Source organism: Aegilops tauschii, chromosome 4, assembly GCF_002575655.3.
Source record: "Aegilops tauschii subsp. strangulata cultivar AL8/78 chromosome 4, Aet v6.0, whole genome shotgun sequence".
Classification (NCBI taxonomy): Eukaryota; Viridiplantae; Streptophyta; class Magnoliopsida; order Poales; family Poaceae; genus Aegilops; species Aegilops tauschii.
In genome coordinates this window covers 479317585-479336796 of record NC_053038.3, presented here as the reverse complement: position 1 = coordinate 479336796, position 19212 = coordinate 479317585, and the positions used below count along the sequence as shown (strand labels likewise).

Genomic DNA, 19212 nt, shown 5'->3' with positions numbered 1-19212 from the left:
AATATCCACATATATGATCTTGTATTCATGTCTTACCTATATTGTACCGACTTACTATACTTTAAATATATTTATCTTGCAACAGAGCACTTCGCCTTGCTTTATTTGCAGTTAGGAGGAGGACAAGGTGGATCACATACTTATGCAATATGTGAATGCGAGAGAGCTTTGGTAGGTTGCGGTCCCAACGACGAGTGACTGTCTTGAGGAGTGGTGTTTGAGGTCAAGTAAACCTCTGCCGAAGTGAATCAGGAGAGTTTTTTTGGAAATGTGTCAGGAGAGGTTTTGATTCAATGGTCATTCTCACTTTGCGGAATCTCTGGAAACAACGCAATGCAAGGCTCTTTCGAAACGTGGAGCAGCAGCGGACCGTCTCAGCCCTCGTGACTCACATTCGAGCTACCGGAGCGGTGTGTTTAGATAGTTTCGCGAGAGAGTGAATTTGTTCAGCTTTGTGGTATTGATCTGTTACATCGGTTACAATGCAGACATGTTTTCTTATGAATATATTGCTGTCTTGTACCGAAAAACAATAATACGGTACGCATATGAGTGCTAAGTCCTATACTCATAAAGGCCAAAGATTGTGTGTGGTGATACACCATGTCGCGAGTTGTCCTTCCGCTTCTCTTTATGAATATTGTAAAAGGAAAATCCAAAAAAGAAAACGTTTCTCTTGAATAGAGAAGTTTGCATGCAAATCAACTTTTTTTTTGTGGGCAAGCATGCAAATTGACTTGGCGTGCACTGTAAGACAAACATCTAATCCATCGCAGAAAATATAAAGGACGAACATCTAGTCAACTCTTTTGGCAAACGTTAATGCCTCTTTGATTCGTAGGATTGCAAAAATGCGGGAATAGGGAAAATGTAGGATTGAAAATGACATCCCATTGGATTCCTGTAGGATTTGAGTTTGTTTGATTGAATCATAGAAAAAATACATGATTTCTTTCAAGAGGTTGGAGTGGATGCTAGAATTCGTATGCAATGTATTTCAAATGAATCAAACGACCAATGCAGAGAAAATTCGTAAGGATCCCAATCCTTTAAAAATTCCATGAAAATCCTTTGAATCAAAGATGCCCTTATTGTCCTCGATCGTTCCTCGATTTCAAGCATAGTCCTTGCCACGCAGTACTAGCATGACATACTCGCAATCTCGTATGTATCTAAGAACACGGGGAGGATGACGAGCTAACTGGGTTGCTGGAGCGATTTTGTTAGCGACGCCGTCACGCTTCCAAGGCTCCGCCAGACGGCGACAGCGCTACGCTGATTTCAGCAGAAAAGACCAATGGCAGCAGCTCCATGTGGATCTTTTGATCTTATCCCCACACACACACGGACACACCCCGTTCGTGCGCATCTAGACTTGCACGTCACCGAGCAAACCCAGTTGCTACGTCTGATTCGAATAGGATATTACATGAGCATATTATTTTCTTCCTCCTATATGCGCATAAAGTTTCACTCACAATCACCGTTGTCAAAGGCTGCTACAGGTCGATGTAAAGGTAAATTCCCATGGAGCAAAAAGCTACCGCCAAGAATCCAGCAACAACAGTGCCAGCCATTCGCCCGACTTGCAGGGGGTGTTTGTTTCCAGGGACTTTTTTTGTGTAGGGACTAGAAAAAGTCCCTCTTAAAGACTTTTTTACCAAACGGGAGGGACTTTTTAAGGACTAAACTAGGCATTTGGGACTAAATGAAGAAGACTCTCAAGGAGAGTCTTTTTGGGACTTTTTGAGACTTTTCCAATAATGCCCCTCCATGCACCCATTGGCCCGCCACCCCATAGTGTTGTTTGATTGTTATTTTTCTATATACTAGAGGCAACATGGTCATTTAATAACCTCTAAAAAGGGATTAGGAACTTTTTAGTCTCTGGAAACAAACAGAGACTTTTTAGGGACTAGGAACTTTTTAAGTGGGACTAGAAAAAGTCCTAGGACTAGAGAACCAAACACCACCGTAGTCTAGTTGGTGGCTGAACAAGCCGGCAATTCAGCAGACAAACGGACGGCACTAGTGCTGCTAGTGCATAGCCGGATAAATATGCCCACAAGTGGCCAAGAAAGCATCCATTCTTTTTCCCTTCCCGGAGAAAGCGGCCACCCAGCGGTCAATTCCGGTGAGATCACCCGCAGAGAATCATCATCACCTCGCCGTCGTAAAAAGACCAGCACCGGCCGAGAATATTCCTTCCGCTCAGCATCTGGCCTGGGCAAGACCAAAACGAAATCAGATCGACAAAACTTAACCCCATTCACGCCAAGCTCGAGTGATAACCGAATAACAGAAAGTGGGAAACAACATGATGGCAAAGCATCCAAGGATCATCATATATCAGTCGCACAGTAGCACATAGGTGGATGATGATAGGTCTCTAGGACAGGCAAACAGACAGACACGCATAGCTCATGATAAATGCCTCAACTGCAAGGATTGGCACTGGGCAACCAAAATTGTGGGGAATATTATTGGCTCCTAGTTGCCCCGCCTGCCGCGGCCTCGACCGCCACGGAAGCCACCTCCACCACGGCCGCCGCCGCCGCCTCGTCCTCCTCCTCTACCACCGCCGTTCTTGTAGTGGTGACCCTTCTTGCCGTTTGAATTCTTGTTGCCAGCCTTCAGGTCCTCGGGGAGAGGGAGTATGTTGTCGACGCACTTGCGGAAGCTGAAATCATCGGTGGACCCATCGACCCTGCGGATGAAGAAACATCGGCTCTGCCACACCGGGTGGTTGCGGATCTCAAAGGCCTCCACGCCTGATCCAATCTTCTTGGTGGGCTCGGCGTGGCCTTTCTTCACCAGGTCCTCCAACACCATCTGCTCGTACTGTAAAAGGTAATATTCAAGTTAGCACTCTGGGTGTCAGAATGAAGATGGCAATAACGAACTTTCATCTGGATATAAGAACTAAGCTTGAAGGGCATACAGTACATTTGAGGCAACTCCAAAGCATCAACTAACATAATCCTGCATTGTTTCACAGCCCAGATGACAATAACGAACTTTCATCTGGATAAGAACTAAAGCATGAAGGGCATACAGCACATCAGAGGCAACTCAAAAGCATCAACTAACATGATCCTAAAATGTGGTCAATACATCAATCATATGATAAAGGAATATATGCGCGATGATCTGGGCCAGCCAATTCAAAGTTTCTAAATCAAATTAAAGTAAGATTACACCAATGCAATACAAGATGGGTTGAATTCATTTCATTCATACCATCCTCAAGATATAAGAGTACATAGCAAAGTACTGCAGAGATTTCATAAGTCTAGTACTGCCCAACAGAAAGGGCAAAAGGTTACTTCTCCGATATTGCATAACCAGTTAACCCCATAGAAACTGCAAACTCGAAGGGAAGTTGACAATATTCACACCATGGTTTTACAAAGTCAATATTACCACAAAATTCTTAATTTGCAAGATCAGATCAAAAGTTCAAAACACACCAAATCCTTAATTTCCAAGATCAGATCAAAAGTTCAAAACAACAAAGCTTACGCTCTATATCTCCTGATTGACAGCAATACTAAATTCAAATGACTAAAATACTTTGGAGCAGAACACTGAACATTGTGTGTGCGATTGTGAGGGGAGGGCAAATAAGATGCACCGAAAAAAATAGATAACCAACCAATAGCAAAACTCAGATGGAACGAGAAAACAAATGAGTTTTAATGTCCTCACAGGATCTGCTTGTGATTGTGATATCAACGCTAACCATGAACAGTAAAGACAAACTATCTACATACATTTCAGGCAGAGAACCATGAAAAATGGAACATATGCACCAAAAACAACCACATACACACTCGTTAACAAAAGTACAAAACTCATATGGAACCAGAAGCTTGATCGGATCTACTTGTGATTGTGATAACGCTGACCATGAACACTAAAGACACACTTTTTACATACATTTCAGGCAGAGCACCATGAAAACAGATCAACATATATACAAAAAAACCCAAATATACACTCATTAACAAAACTCAGATGGAACCAAAAGTTTCAATGTCTTGACTGAATCTACTTGTGATTGTGATATCAACACTGACCATGAACGCTACAGACAAACTATTTACACATAATTGGGGCAGAGCACCATGAAAATAAATCAACACATGCACCGAAAACAACCACAAACCACTGAATGATAAAACTCATATGGAAACCTAAACAGTACAGCAAAAGAAAGAAGGCATTAATTAGCAGGTGTTTAATCTAATGATAATTTGCATTTTTTTAATAATAAACACACGTAAAGGGAAGTAGAAGATCAACCTTGCTTAATTCAAGTATACTAGAACACTGAAATCAATCAAATCAAACCAATAGGTTGCTAAACTAACATTTCAGGATACCTAATTGCGTTAGAAAGTAAATAACTAAACCTCTAAACAGGTAATGGGTCAAATCAGGAAGCTGGGAGTCTAAGCATGGCATAAGATTAGATCCAACTTACAACCAGTTTGTCCAACCTTGACCAATTGCAAATTTGTAACCTTCACAGTGCATTTATCGAGTACAATTAGTTAGATTACTTGGAACAAATCAATGTAAAAAATGATTTGCCTAACCCAGGCCCAGGCACCACGAACTCGCCGAACTAATCAAATCAACCTACCAGCTTGTGACTACCGTGGACTGGACTACAAACGCAATACTCATAGCAAATCACAATATAGGCGCAACAACAATAACATCACCATGGCACAAGCGATTGGCTAAATCCTAACACTGACAGCCTCACCTTATTGAACTCGAGGTTCGGCGACCACGAGTGGAGCAGCGCGAAGAAGTAGTCGAACATGTCGACGGCCGTGGCGAACTCCTTCGGCCCCAGCTTGACGGGCTTCCCTTCCTCTCCCTTGGCCCCCTCTTCCTCCCCGTTCCCGGCGACATCCTCCGCCTTCTTCGCCTCTTCCTCCACCTTCGCCTTCTTGGCCGGCGCGTCCTCCGCCTCCTCGGCCGCAGCCCCGGCGGAGGGGTCGTCCCCCTCCTCCCGCTCCCTCTTCAGGCTAGGGTTCGCCTCCGGGGCCTCGGTCTCCATGGCCGCGGCCGCGGCGGCCGCCACCTCGGGTTCAGCCATGGCTGGGGGTGCGCGTGGGAGGCTGGCCGGAGATCGTAGCCGCGGACAGGAGGCGGTGGCGGTGGCGGCTGCGGCGGCTGCGGCTGCGGCGGCTAGCTCGTAGGGTTTTGGGGGTTCTGTCTCTGGGTGTGGTGTGGAGAGGAGGGGACGAGTGCTTAAGAATCAAGCGTTCGCACGGGAATACAAAGAGGGAATAAAACGAGGAGAGCCCATGTGGCCCATTGGAGGACAGCCCGGGAGCAAAGATGAAAGTAATCTGCGTCGCTCGCAAGTTTGCCGGGCCCGGCCTGCTCTCCTTTTAGTTTATGGAGTATACATTTATTTTCAACCTCCTCAAAATTTGCTAAAAAAAACTCCTGAAAAAATTTATTTCCCTCCACTCCAAAATATATTTTTTCTGAACAATCTCTGAAAATATAAAAACGACACTGGGAATTACGGCTGTTGTTGAAACAAATAAAAAAAGAAATAAGAAAACACATGGAGAATGCTCTAGCAACACGAGTGCATGTTTCTAATGGACATTTTGATAGTAAAATGCAAGTTCACTAAGTTTTATGTTGTAACAAATGCAATTTTACCCAGGACAACATACAAAAGACTGCACTGATATGAACAGTAAAATCTGAAGGCAGAAATAAAAATTACGAGTTTTCGGCAACACATTTACTAGTTTTCTAGCTATTTTCACACACTTGATAGAATGTGCATGACAACAAAAAAAGTGCTCCAAAATGCTTTTAATTTTTTTTGTAACATCAATTTTATTACTTTTGCTTAGAACATCACGATTGTTTTTTCATCATGAAACTTCTGCACATTGATGAAAGACTTAACAATGAAAAATCAAAGAAATCTAGGATTGTCTTTCATTGGCCTTTGAATATCTGAAATTCTTCCACCAGTCAAGGAAATAAATTCTGATCTTAGAAATCAATTTTGAAAATGTTTTTGACAAGGTTAAGCATAGTGCAATCATATACATGCTCAACGCCTGGGCTTTGGACATAAATGGATAAGATGGGTCCAGAGTATTTTACAATATGCTTCCACCCCTAACATATTGAATTGTGTGCATGCTAAAAGGATCACATGTAAGAGAGGAGTTCGACAGGGAGACACGGTGTCTCCCCTGCTATTTGTACTAGATGTTGAATTACCACAAATGGTGATTGATGAGACTTGGGATAATGGTGAGATTGTGCTTCCTAATGATGAATCATATGGACAGAGTTATCCCATCATTCAACATGTTGATGACACAACTCATCATTTTGCCAGTTGACCCTCTGCAACTTGATACTCTCAAGACATCCTACATAAATTTATTGAATGTACCGGCCTTATAGTTAATTTATGCAAATCTCCTTTGGTTTTTATTAATATTAATATTGACGGCCAATAAACTTGCACATCGCCTTGGATGCAAAAGAGACAGTATGCCTTTCACCTACCTTGGTTTACCCATGGGTACTAGGCTACTAGCAGACCAAAAGTTGGTGCCCTCATGCCCATGATCACTAGACTGGAGTAGAGACTTTTTGGTATTGCCTCCATGCTATCATACTTTGGAAGATTAGTACATTTGAACACGCCAGTTCTGTTATGCCTACTTTTGCTATGTGCTCGGTTAAAGTATTGTTTATTATCACTAATCATGTTAAAAGTGTGGCAAGACATTTCTTAGGCATGGTAAAGATATTAACAAGCAAGGCAAATGTCCATTCAAATGGGATAATGTCTGCTTTTGCCCAAGAATGCAGGTGGCCTTGGTGCCAAAGACCCGAGACAACAAAACAGAACCCTACTTATGAAAGAAGTTAACCAATTCTTCAATTATCATGACACTCCATGGGTTAACCTTATATGGAGAGCTTATTACAACAATGGTACTACTCATAATGCTTCCTCCAACACTGGACCATTCTTCTGGAAAGATTGTTGTAAACTTATTGAGGATTATAATAATATCACAACATGTAGCCCTAATGACGGTTCACCCATTCTGTTATGGAATGACAACTAGCATGATTTGTTTCCGAAAAGGGGACTCCCCGGCCTCTGCATCAGAACGATGCATACGGCCACCTTTATTAAAAAGCAAAGATGTTCAACACAGGTCTTAAAGTCTACAAGAAAGCAAATAAAAGCTCACAAAGAACCTACAATAAGGTAGCCTTAGCGCCACAACCGGTCGACATAAACAGGATAAGAAAACTAATTGCCTATCCTATTACATGACCGCCATCCAAACCGGTTGAATATATCCCGTGCTACCATCTCCCACCGGATAGATCCAGTAACCAAACGCTCCCTGGCCTCCGTCAGAGTGAGTAGCGACCACATACGGATCAAAGCAGTAGTTCGGAAGATAACCTGCAAAAAATGAAAATTTGTTGTTCTGTTAAAAACCAAGTCATTTCTGCAATTCCAGACTGTCCACAATAAAGCACATACTCCTACGCGAATGTGTCTCGCTGTTTCGGCCTCTATCCCATTAAGCCACGTTCCAAATAACGTGCTGACAGAATTCGGAGGAGTAATATTAAAGGCTATGTGCACCGTCCGCCATAACACTTTTGCCATCGGGCAGTCAAGAAAAAGGTGTTTGATGGTTTCATCCCGATCACAAAAACTACACCTAGTAGGTCCTGTCCAGTTACGCTTTGCCAAATTGTCCTTGGTTAAGATAACTTGTTTATGTACAAACCACATAAACACTTTAATTTTCAAAGGAACTTTGACTTTTCAAACATGTTTGGAACTAGGAATAGAGCTAGCCTTGATAACATCGAGATACATCGATTTAACTGTGAACTCCCCATTCCTAGTAAGTTTCCAGCGCAACTGATCGGGCTGTTGAGACAGCTGGACCTCCATTAGTCTACGCACTGAATGGAGCCAAGCTTCCCAACGATTACCAGCTAGCGTTCTCCTGAATTGAATATTAAGGGGGGTGGACTGAAAAACTGTAGCAACGTACGCGTCTCGTCGTTGAACAATACTATAAAGAGACGGGTATTGAAGAGCGAGTGGTGTCTCTCCTAGCCAAGTATCCTCCCAGAAACGCGTGTTGGTGCCATTTCCGATTATGAACTTTGACCTATTGAAAAAAGCTGACTTAACTCTCATCAGCCCTTTCCAAAAAGGCGAATCCGTCGGCCTTGCGGTCACCTGGGACAAGGTTTTGGACTGAAGATACTTGCTACGGAGAATCTGCGCCCATGACAACTGGCATGATGATAGCACGAAGGAAAGATTTCACGGCTCCAGTCATTTACCAAAAAAAAAATCACATTATCTCCTGCTAAAGCCATATCTAAGAATGACATGCACGATATGTTCTATCTACCACTATCGGGCATTATCCTCCGACGATGTGATGAAATTTGCTAGCATTATGCATGGCATCGATCTCAGTTATAACGCTGGCACTTGGACTTTCAACTGGAGTGGACAGAAATACTCCAATATGGAAATTATACGATGAATTAACTGGACCTCCCCCCGCCCCCACCAACACCAAACATTGATGCTCCCTTCAGATGGACATGGGAATCAGGCTGCTTGTGTAAACACAAATACTTTTTCGGGTTACCCATTCATGACAAACTTAATACCATAGATTTGCTTCCCAAGAAACATTTTCACATTGATGACACTACTTGTATGCGTTGCGATGAAGGTACCAATAAGGATCTCATTCATTATCTTTTTCATATGTTATTTTTGTCCCAAAAAAAGGATGACAATGGCCATGGTGTGGAACACAAATTTAAATATATTTTATATTATAATTGAATGACAAACTAGAATGGAAAACATTTGTTTAGAAACTCTTATCATAGGATGCACATGAATGTTATCATATTTGAAAACAAACAGAGAAATATGGATCAGTGCTGCTATTCTTTCAAAGAGGATTTCCAAATGGTAATGAACAGGGAAAAACCCATTCTGAAGATGGCATGCAAACTTGGCTTGACACTTTGTAATTTTTTTTTTCTCATTCCCCTATCACCCTTCCATTTTCCATATGTACATGATCATATTTTTTTAATAGAAATGAGACATGGTAGAGCCTTCCCTACTGCACTCATGCTAAAAGAAATGAAAAATCAAGTTTTTATTTTTATTTTTACCGCTTCATTTTATTTTTACTGTTCATCCAAATGCATATGCACTCTAAAGTAGAAACTCCATGTCTTGACTGCACTAAATAAAGAAGTTGCAAGAACTAATAGTCAAAACGTTAGTATTAAACCACCATCGGTCCTATTTCGAAAGTACCATCATGAGCAACACGATTGTTCAAACTTAAAATTTCGAAAAGAGCTTGCATGCTAGCCCCGTTGGTCTGGGCACTGTGCAGATTGGCAGCACAAGCCAGTAGCACGGGCTGCCAGTACACTCCAAGACGAGCCAGCTTTTGCATTAACTCTACCTGTACGTATGTGCAGCGTGAAGGTCTCGAACCAACACCTTGCGCAGCAGCCAAACGAAACAAACAAGTTAATTAAATGCACCACACAGCACAATAATTCTCTAGTTCTATCGACACGCAGAGCACAACACACGCGCACCCACCCCTGACAAACTTTGATGCCACATTCCTTATTGCACACACTGAAAATTACTAAGCCGCAAATTAACAATCACACGCACACGTACGTACGTACGTACACCCAAATGCATGGCTAATGATTCGATTAATAACCGCATAAACACGTGAAGAAATGTCGTCTCGTGTCGGAACTAGTTGCAGGACTCCCGGGCGAAGCCGACGCGCGAGTTGGCGACGTCGAAGACGACCCGGAGGTTCTGCTGCTGCAGGTTGGCGACGACGTTGACGACGGAGTTGACGTTCTGCGGCGCCTCCGCCATGGCCAGGCACGCCAGCGGCGTCGCGCTGCTGTGGATCAGCGTGTTCTCCATCGGCAGCGCCAGGTCCACGCCGCCGTCCATGTGGATCGTCACGGCCGGCGCGCCCCCGGCCGCCACCTCGTCCGTGTTGAAGCACGTGTCGAACGCGCCCAGCGACGTGTACCCGCTCGGCGCCGCCACGTGCCGCCGGAACTCCTCCCGCAGCGCCGCGTACACGGGCGCCGTCCACCGCGTGATCACCGTGCCGGAGTCCACCACCGTGCCCGCGCCCGTGCTGGGGTCGAACGCGAACGACCCCGCGGGCACCTTCACCGGGGACCGCCCCACGCTCAGCCCCGTCACGTTCACGTAGTACAGCGACGAGCGGTGGGGATTCCTCAGCATCGGCGTGTACCGCGCGGCCCGGGGCTGGCCGGCGGCGCCCAGCCGGAGCGAGCCGGAGAAGTAGTACGACTTGTAGCTGGGCAGGCAGTAGGAGAAGACGCCGCTGTACATGTTCCCGACCTGGGACAGCAGGGCCATGGGGCCCCGGCCAAGGCCCAGGAGCCCCTGCTTCGGGAGGTTCGATGTCGGCCCGCTCACCGAGCCCACGCACCCGAACGCGTAGTTGGGGATGGAGTCCTTGCCCAGATGCAGCCAGTCGCTGGCCAGCGCCGCCTGGAAGGAGGCGTCGGCGAACGGCTTGGAGAAGGCGCACGACGGCAGCGGCGCCGCGCTGTCGAAGGGGTCCCGGTCCGGGCAGGGCTGGCCCTGGAGGATGGGGCACATGGACGAGGAGCAGGGGAGGGGCGCGTAGGAGGAGGAGTTGGCCGGGACGAAGAGGCTGCTGGCGGGGCAGGTGCCGCACGGGGAGCAGTGCGCCCAGGTGGCGTCGGCGCTGGTGTCGAGGGCCAGGAGCATGGGCTGGGCCGGCGAGCCGAGCCCGGCACGCACCACGTAGGAGGGCGGGGTCTGGCCGGAGGCGACGGGCGCGGACGCGGCGCCGGCGGAGGCGGCCTTGGAGGAGAGGAAGAGGAGGCGCGCGTCGTCGTCGCGGGCGAGCGCGATGATGGACTCGAGCGGGGAGGCTGACTGAGGGTGCACGTTGTGGTAGACGGAGAGGTCGGCCGCCGCAGCGACGGTGGCCGCGAGGAGGAGGAGGAGAGGCACTGTGGTGGCCGCCATGGCTAAAGAGCTCAGCTTAAGCTAGGAGTGTCGGTGACTGAGGGAGTGAGGAGCGTGGCATGGGTTTATATAGGGGTTTTGGCATTTTTGTTCGTACATTTTGGGGTCTTGCTTGCCTTTTTCATTTCCATCCCTGTTGAAAATTTTATGTTAGTTGAATTCCAAATACAAACAAACTACGTTAAAACTTTTCTTTTTAGAATTTTATCGTTCATATCACGAATCAGTACAAAGTAGTTGACCCTTACAAGCACCCTGAAACGCAAACACAAAGGACCATGAACACCTAGAGTACCCTAAGACAACCATAACACAAGAAGATCTCCGGAGTCCTGTCATCATCTCTGAATCTTGAGAGAAGACCCCTGCAGTAGAAGGATCTGCAACCAGTCGCAAGCAGGTCATCATCTTTGACCTCGGTACAATTGCCGCCACGCTGCTTCCTCCTTTCTTGACACCAGCGCTGAGAGGGCATGGACATCAATCCAACATACCCGCAACAGCCGTCGCCATCTTTGGCTTTGAGTACCGCGAAAAGTGTCAACTTAAAAGGTTAAAAAGAAGAGAGCATGTAGCTGAAAAAAAGTGTTGCACCCAACAGCCTGAAACATATTGCCTATTGTTCATTTTCTCCTCGCGCACGCCCCAGCCTGACCAGCCCCAACTGCCGGCCTCCACCACCTGCGGCCGGCGGGTAGCGGGCACCGCCTCCTCCATGCCCTCTCCTCAACCTCCTCCCATCATCGTTGCTGGCCACCGCTCCGACCGTCCTTCTAACCCCCGCACCGATGAACAATTCCGACGACCCCCTGCACCCCATATCCCTAAGATAGATAGTGAGGTTGCTACTCCCTAGCAAACCTACATCCTTAAGATCCATAGTGGGGTTGCTTCTTCTTCGCCGAGGTTGCTTCTTCTCTGGTGATATCCAGCCTCCCCATCTCGCGCGCTTGGGAAGAAGAAAAACACGAGTAACACAACCAAAAAGTCTAGGTACCAAAAAAAGGGAATCCGTAAAACTAGGGGTGCAAAGCGGCGTCCCGCCAAGACCCGCCAACATGCGAACTTGGAACAAATTGAACTAGCACAATCTGATCCAGCTAGAACTAACATTTTCTCTTTTGTATACGAATCGGGATGGGTTCGGGGGCTGCTCTGCACCCCTATGTAAAACAACGTTGAAATTTGTAAGAACTTTCAAATGAAGCTAGCTAGCATCTGTGTTCATTTGACTTTTCAACCATGCATATCATGCCATCCCGCTTGTGTGAGTTGGGTCCATCTTGCCAGTTCTTCGGCTAGAAAAAAAAAAACCCCTTAAATGTTCGGACGGACGGACCGGTCAGTGGCGGGTTAAAACCAACCCAGACGGGTGCCTTGAACGGGCCTCAAACGCCCGAGCTCACCGACACCCCTCATATCCACTCCAAATGGGGAGGCCCTGGCACGACCGGGCGCGTCCACCAAGTCAGACCCGACAGGCCTACCCCACCACAAATCGAACCAAATCCACAAAACCCTTTTCCCTCCTCCCGCCTTACTCCACCCTTTCCCGCATCCGAGCCCTCGCCGTCCTCCACCATTGCTCCCCATCCTCGTTGCCAGTCCCGATCCGCCACCCTAGATGGCGTCCAGCTCGTCCCCGACCGTCGCAACCGAGACTGCATCTGCCTCATCCATTGGTGTCTCATCCTCGGCGACGATGTGCAAGACGGAGAACATCGTCCGGAGGGACCGACGACGGAGGCAGCGAGAGAGGGAAGTGACGGCTCAAAGGGAGCAGATGCGTAAACGAAAAGGATGGATTGGGACCGAAAGAGGGCGAAGAAGAATCTGAAAATTGAGAGGGAGAAGATCATGTTGGAGAAGAAAGAGGCGTGATCAAATGGGAGTTTGAAAAGGCCAAAACATTTGGAAAGAATGAGCTTGAGAAGAAGAGGTTGCAAATCGCACGGGACACGGTGGATGGGAATATTTGAAGGATACCAAAGATTCAATGGATTAGGTTTTTTTCTTCTAGGGTAATAAATTTTAAGTTCTAAAATTCAAACGAAGAGACTTATTTTTTCCAAAAGTGTTGGCAGACGAAAGCCTCTTGGGTGAGTATGCAAAGAAGTGGCTTATAGGAATGAAAAAGGAGATCAACGAGCGTAGGGAGTACGAGACGGCGAGGGCGGCTATGGCAGCAGCGGAGCATGCGGCAAGGATGCACGCGGATCAGGAGGCAAGGATGGCCGCGGAGCAGGTGGCATGGATGGTGTCTAGCCAGTGATCCGGCCAGCCAGCGAGTGATCCATCACGCTCGGGCTTGATTTCATTTTGGCATGTCTAGATTGTTGAACTATAATTTGTTTTGCTGTGTCGTATTTCGAGTTTCGAATTTTTGGAATTGGGATGATTTGTATCATATAATCAACGTGCATGAATTGCATGAATTTGAGGATCCGAATTTAAGATGTGTGGATGTGCGACTGTCCAAATGAGGGCCCGCCGCTCGGCGCTGTCCGCAGACATGTCGGACGCTCCCGTGGATGTTTAGAGGGACGGATTTGCCAAATCGGTCTGTAAATGCTCTAAGGTCAGATATCATGAAATCCCTATGTAGTAACCCTGGTAAACTGGAATCCACCGCGTACATTACATGAGTTTTCCTATCTAGTTGATGATTGATGCGGCCGGGTTTACTACAGCGCAAGGAAGCGACCACCGTACTCTAGAATCCGCGGGTTTCATGGAACTCCCAGAGGCACTCCCAGACACCGTGACACGGCCTCGTCGACAGCTTGTCTTCACGGGTCAGCAAGAGGACAAGGTTCGTCACATTCACATCTCGTCGGCCGAATGACCACAACCTAGCCGCAAGCTGGCACGGCGCTACGATCGAATTGCATGTGTATCTTGTTATCATCACTCTGCTGCTGCTCTTCGCGCTGTACGTAATGGCCACATAATATACTTACTATCTTCGCACATATCGTCGTCGATCCATTCCTCAGCTGAGATTAGAATGGATGAACTCGCCGCACTGCTCATTCCCTGAGCCGACAGTACAAGGCACAGTACAATGCTCGCGCCACTGTACCCTGGTACTGGATCGATCCGCTGCACGTGATTCGATCGGATGATGCTCAACGATCACATGAATTGGCCTGGCACGTACAACGCAAAGCGTGTACGTGACGTGACGTATAGGAGCAGCCAAAGCTTACAAAGTTTACAAATGTTTTTTTTTACCCAACACCGTAAAATAAATATAGTACAAAATATTACAAATCCCCAAAGGGATGAACTTCAGCTAAGAAGCTAGCCAATGCTTGCTCTAGGAATGAAACTCATGATTATAGATTATGATCTATCCACTGAGATAACCGAGCTTCAGACTTTTGCTTGATTCTGTGTCTGAGGAGCTTTAAATCTTGCTTAAGGTGAAATCGCCAAGACTGAATCGACTGTGGAATTGTTCTGAAAACTTTGCCATTCCTTTGTAGCCATATTTTCCGACAACCCAAAATGATGATCTCAACTGCAAACTGCTTTGGCAAGAGTTTTAAGGCCAGTGGTATCCTCATAAACTGATGTGCCTCTTGTTCTATGTGGAATCAAGGAGTTCCAACATTCCTGTGCAAAGTTGCAGTCCCATAACAAGTGCATAGTTGTCTCTTCTGCTTGCTGATTGGAGTTAGGGCAATGAATGTCATCCAGCTGCATGCCTTTTCTCATTAAAAGAGCTCTAGTGTTGATTCTGGAGTGAGCCACTAACCAAAAGAAGATTTTGTGCTTGAGTCTGCTTGAACTGCTCCAAATAATGCTGAAAAAGGGATGTTCTTCCTGTTGTTCCAAAATCAGATTGTAGATGTGAATTGCTGAGGGCTTGCCAGCAGCCCCAATGATATTCCATTTATCCTCTCTGTTTGGAAGTATAGTGGGTGCTAGAGCTTGAAGTTGATTGAATTCCTCATAAGCTTCAATAGAGAGAGGCAGGTGAAAGTGCTCGGTCCAATCATGCTCTCCAAAAAAATCTTGAACAGACTGCTCATCATTCAGTGCAAAGGAGTGAAGATGTGGAAGAGTAGATTGCAGGTTATGATCATTCCAGTTATCTTTCCAAAAAAGTACAGTTTGTCCAGTTCCAATTGTGCACCTGCTAATCTGCTTAAACCTTTCTAGGAGACATAAGTGAGATTTCCACCAGAAAGAACCCACAGCTTTTCCTGTTGGAGCTTCTGAATGATAATACTTCTCCCACATCAGCTTAATCCGAGGTATATCTTCATTGTTAAGGAACTTGAAGAGGTTTTCATGAGGAGGGCCTTATTGTGGAGAGCAATATCAAGAATACCAAGGCCCCCTTGCTTTTTTTGGTAGACACACCTTGGACCAAGCAATGAGTGTTGTCCCTCTATCTTCCATGCCAAATTTTCTCCAGAGAAAGTTTCTCAAATACTTCTTGATTTGGTCAATAACACCTATAGGAAGTGCCAAGGTACACATAAAGAAGATTGGTAGGGCTGCAAATACAGATTTGATAAGCAATAATCTTCCATCAAATGACAGCATGGTAGAACAACCAGAAAGCCTTCTCTCAATTCTTTGCATCATTGGGCTATAATCTTCAATTTTTGGTTTAGATGTGCCAAGTGGAAGTCCTAGATAAGTGAAGGGGAAGTGGCCTTGCTGGCACCCCAAAATATTGAGCAGAGTGTTGATCTGAGAGTCTGAAACATTAATTGGCACCATGAAAGATTTCTCATAATTAACTTCGAGCCCAGTAAAAGCAGTATAATGCAAAATTAGGTTTTTGACTTGAGAAACTTGTCTGGCATCTGCAGGCAGTACTAAGATTGTATCATCAGCATATTGGATCACAGGAAAATCTGGGCAAGCTTGGCTGCCAATAGGAGCATGACTCAGATGCTGACGCGTAGCTTCATTGAGCATTGACTGAAGAAGATCAGCTGCCAGAACAAAAAGTAAAGGAGAAACAGGATCCCCTTGTCTGACCCCTTGTCTGCAGTGGAAGAGTTTCCCAGGCACTCCATTGAGAGGAACAGAGGAAGTTCCTGAGGATGGCAACATTGAGATCCAATTTATCCATATATTTCCAAATCATCTGGCTTTCAGTACAGCAAGAATGGCTTTATGATTAAGCAGATCAAAAGCTTTCTCAAAGTCCAATTTGAGCAGGACAATAGGCTGTTTGGATTGCTAACATTGATGCAAGTATTCAAAAGCTCACCCAAGACAATCATGAATGGTTCTGCTCTTGATGAAACCATATTGATTGGTGTGCACAATCTTTAGAATAATAGTCTGTAATCTATTGGCCAAAAGTTTGGTAATGATCTTGATTGTGCAATTGAGCAGAGAAATTGGTCTGAAGTCATTGGCTATAACTGGATTGTCCTTCTTTGGTATTAAAGTGATGAAAGAGGCATTGATACTCTGAAGGGAGATCTTCCCATGATAGAAATCATCAATCAACTTGTAAAAATCATTAGAAATGATATTCCAATAGGCTTTAATAAAATCTCCATTGAATCCATCTGGCCCTGGCGCTTTATCAGAAGGCAGGTTCTTTACAATAGAGTCAATTTCTTGCTTAGTAAAGGGGGCGTCTAGTTCCTGCAAGTCCTCTACTCTGGTAATGAGGTTGATCAAATTTACAGGGTCTGAAATCTCACCAGTCTGGCCCAGTCTCTCTTTAAATGAAGCCCAAAGAATTGCTGTTTTTGCATGATGATCTGACAGTTCGACTCCTTGATCATTGTATAAAGACTGTATGTAGTTGTGTCTGTATTTGATGGTTGCCTTTGCCTGAAAGAATTTAGATTTTCATCTCCAAATTTAACCCATCGAATTGTTGCTCTTTGTCTCCAATAAATCCTCTGAAAAGAACACAATTTTAACAAATGTTCTTTTAGCATTTCCCTGCCATTATGTTCCATATCTGTGAGCACTCTGTATTCCTCAAAAAGATCCCACATCAAGATGACATTATTGGTGGCCTGAATGCTGCTAGCTAGGTTTGAGAGGCATTTACTCCAAATTTTCAGACCCTTCCCGAGCCTTTTGAATTTTGCAGTGATGAGTTTAGCACTGTCACTTGCCAAAATGGGCTGTTGTCAGTTAGATTGCACTACCTCTTGGAAATCATGATGTTGAAGCCAGAAGTTTTTAAACCTAAAGACTTGGGCTCTAGGAATGCCGGTACCAATTTTTATGACAAAAGGACAATGGTCAGAAACAGGTTTTGCCAGAGGAATAACCATTGTATTGGGATAATTGGAAGACCAATTCTCAGAGGTGAACACCCAGTCAATCTTCTCCAGCAGAGGAACTTGTTGCATATTGCTCCAAGTAAGACTTCTACCTTTCAAATGAATCTCAACTAGGGCTAGTTGACTGATCGCAGCATTGAAATCCATCATATTGTTAATGTCTCCAGCTCCCACATTCCTGCTAGAAGGATATCTGATATAGTTGAAGTCTCCTATGATGATCCAATCAGATTCAACATGCATCTGAATGTTTCTGAACCAAGCTAGAAAGTTGTGTTTTCCTTCATTATCACAAGGCCCATATATGTTTGTTAGGATCCAAGAATCCCCTGTGTGGACTGAAATAAATCTAAAGGAGATGGAGAAATTATTTTTGAACAGACACTCCCCTTGAAACATATTATCATTCCATGCCACAAGCAAACCCCAGAAGCTCCCATAGAAGGTAGATAATCAAATTTGTTTATTCTCTTGGGGCAAAACTTCCTTAAATAAGAGCTGTCAAATACTTCTCTCTTAGTCTCTTGCAGACAAATGACTGAGCATTGGGCCTCATCAATCTTATTTGAAATAGCTAGCCACTTGTCACTTGAATTTATGCCTCTCACATTCCAATTCAAAATATTCCAGGATTTATTCATTTCAGATCAAGTAGACACAGATCTAGGATAAAGTTCAATACTCAAACACTTAAGATAAAGCAGGCATTCTACACTGTTACAGTCCCATAATAAGTAGCATCTTTGACAGGACATAATGCAGAGAGAGGTCTCATTACAAAAGTGATCATAAGCAAATATCTTTTGTACAAATTGCTAAACATTCCCAAAATGAGACCTTCTACTAGGTCTTCCCTCCTTGCACCCAGCATCTTCAGTCCTTCCCAGCTGGTGGCCTTCCTCCTCTTTTGACCTTCTTCTGCAGGAGGTTCTCTTCAGTGCAGACTTTTGGGTCCACCTTGCAGTAAGAGGAATTGAGATTCTTAATTACTTTAGAGTTGCAGACAAGAGGTTTAGCAGAGAAGGCCGTACCGTTATTATCATGTCAACTTTTCTTTCTATAACCCTTATTTAAATGCTGCAATCTTTCACTTCTTCTTACCTCAAATTCAACTACTGGCGCTTTGTCTTTTCTTTTTCCTCTTGCAGCAGCAGGACTGCAGAAACTAGCATCTTCAGTAGCAGGTGGAGGTTGGACCTCCTCCAAACCAAGATCCTGCAACTAGACTGTTGTGGTGCCTTCAGTGCTAATAGAGAAATACTGCTCCCAAGCAGAGTAACAAGCCAATCCCTGAGTATCAGAATCTGCATTAGAGCCATCAAGGACATAATTAGATAAATATTTTCCTTTGATATTAAATCCGGGGGGTGCTGAACAATTTGAGGATGAAGTGCAAGTGACATTAATACTTTCAGAGGCCGAATCTGGTTTGGAAGAAACATCTGAAGAACAGTCCAGGATTTCAATTTCCTCATCAACATATGAGCTCTGTGAAGGAAATATGCCCTAGAGGCAATAATAAAGTTATTATTTATTTCCTTATTTCATGATAAATGTTTATTATTCATGCTAGAATTGTATTAACCGGAAACTTAGTACATGTGTGAATACATAGACAAAATAAAGTGTCCCTAGTATGCCTCTACTTGACTAGCTCGTTTATCAAAGATGGTTATGTTTCCTAACCATATACATGTGTTGTCATTTGATGAACAAGATCACATCATTAGGAGAATGATGTGATGGACAAGACCCATTCGTTAGCTTAACATT

General features: G+C 45.0%; 2 protein-coding genes across 2 annotated transcripts; both read right to left on the bottom strand.

Moving 5' to 3' along the window:
* Window positions 1–2306: 2306 nt before the first annotated feature.
* LOC109738526 (protein EMBRYO DEFECTIVE 514) lies at window positions 2307–5249 on the bottom strand. Its single transcript, XM_020297621.4, has 2 exons — window positions 4775–5249; window positions 2307–2841 (listed from the first exon to the last, which is right to left on the bottom strand). Exons 1-2 carry the CDS (start codon window positions 5111–5113, stop codon window positions 2491–2493), a joined length of 690 nt encoding a protein of 229 aa, XP_020153210.1. The 5' UTR covers window positions 5114–5249; the 3' UTR covers window positions 2307–2490.
* A 4361-nt stretch (window positions 5250–9610) lies between these two features.
* Window positions 9611–11202, bottom strand: LOC109738516 (aspartyl protease 25). Its single transcript, XM_020297611.4, has one exon. The coding sequence runs from the start codon at window positions 11159–11161 to the stop codon at window positions 9869–9871; it is 1293 nt and encodes a 430-aa protein (XP_020153200.1). The 5' UTR covers window positions 11162–11202; the 3' UTR covers window positions 9611–9868.
* Window positions 11203–19212: the final 8010 nt, after the last annotated feature.

What these genes read in the sequence shown, in the direction of transcription:
- LOC109738526 (XM_020297621.4), bottom strand. Translation starts at nt 5,113, where the DNA reads ATGGCTGAACCCGAGGTGGCGGCCGCCGCGGCCGCGGCCATGGAGACC. An exon ending in CGAACCTCGAGTTCAATAAG is followed by an intron (nt 2,842 to 4,774) that starts GTGAGGCTGTCA and finishes TACCTTTTACAG; the next exon opens with TACGAGCAGATGGTGTTGGA.
- LOC109738516 (XM_020297611.4), bottom strand. Translation starts at nt 11,161, where the DNA reads ATGGCGGCCACCACAGTGCCTCTCCTCCTCCTCCTCGCGGCCACCGTC.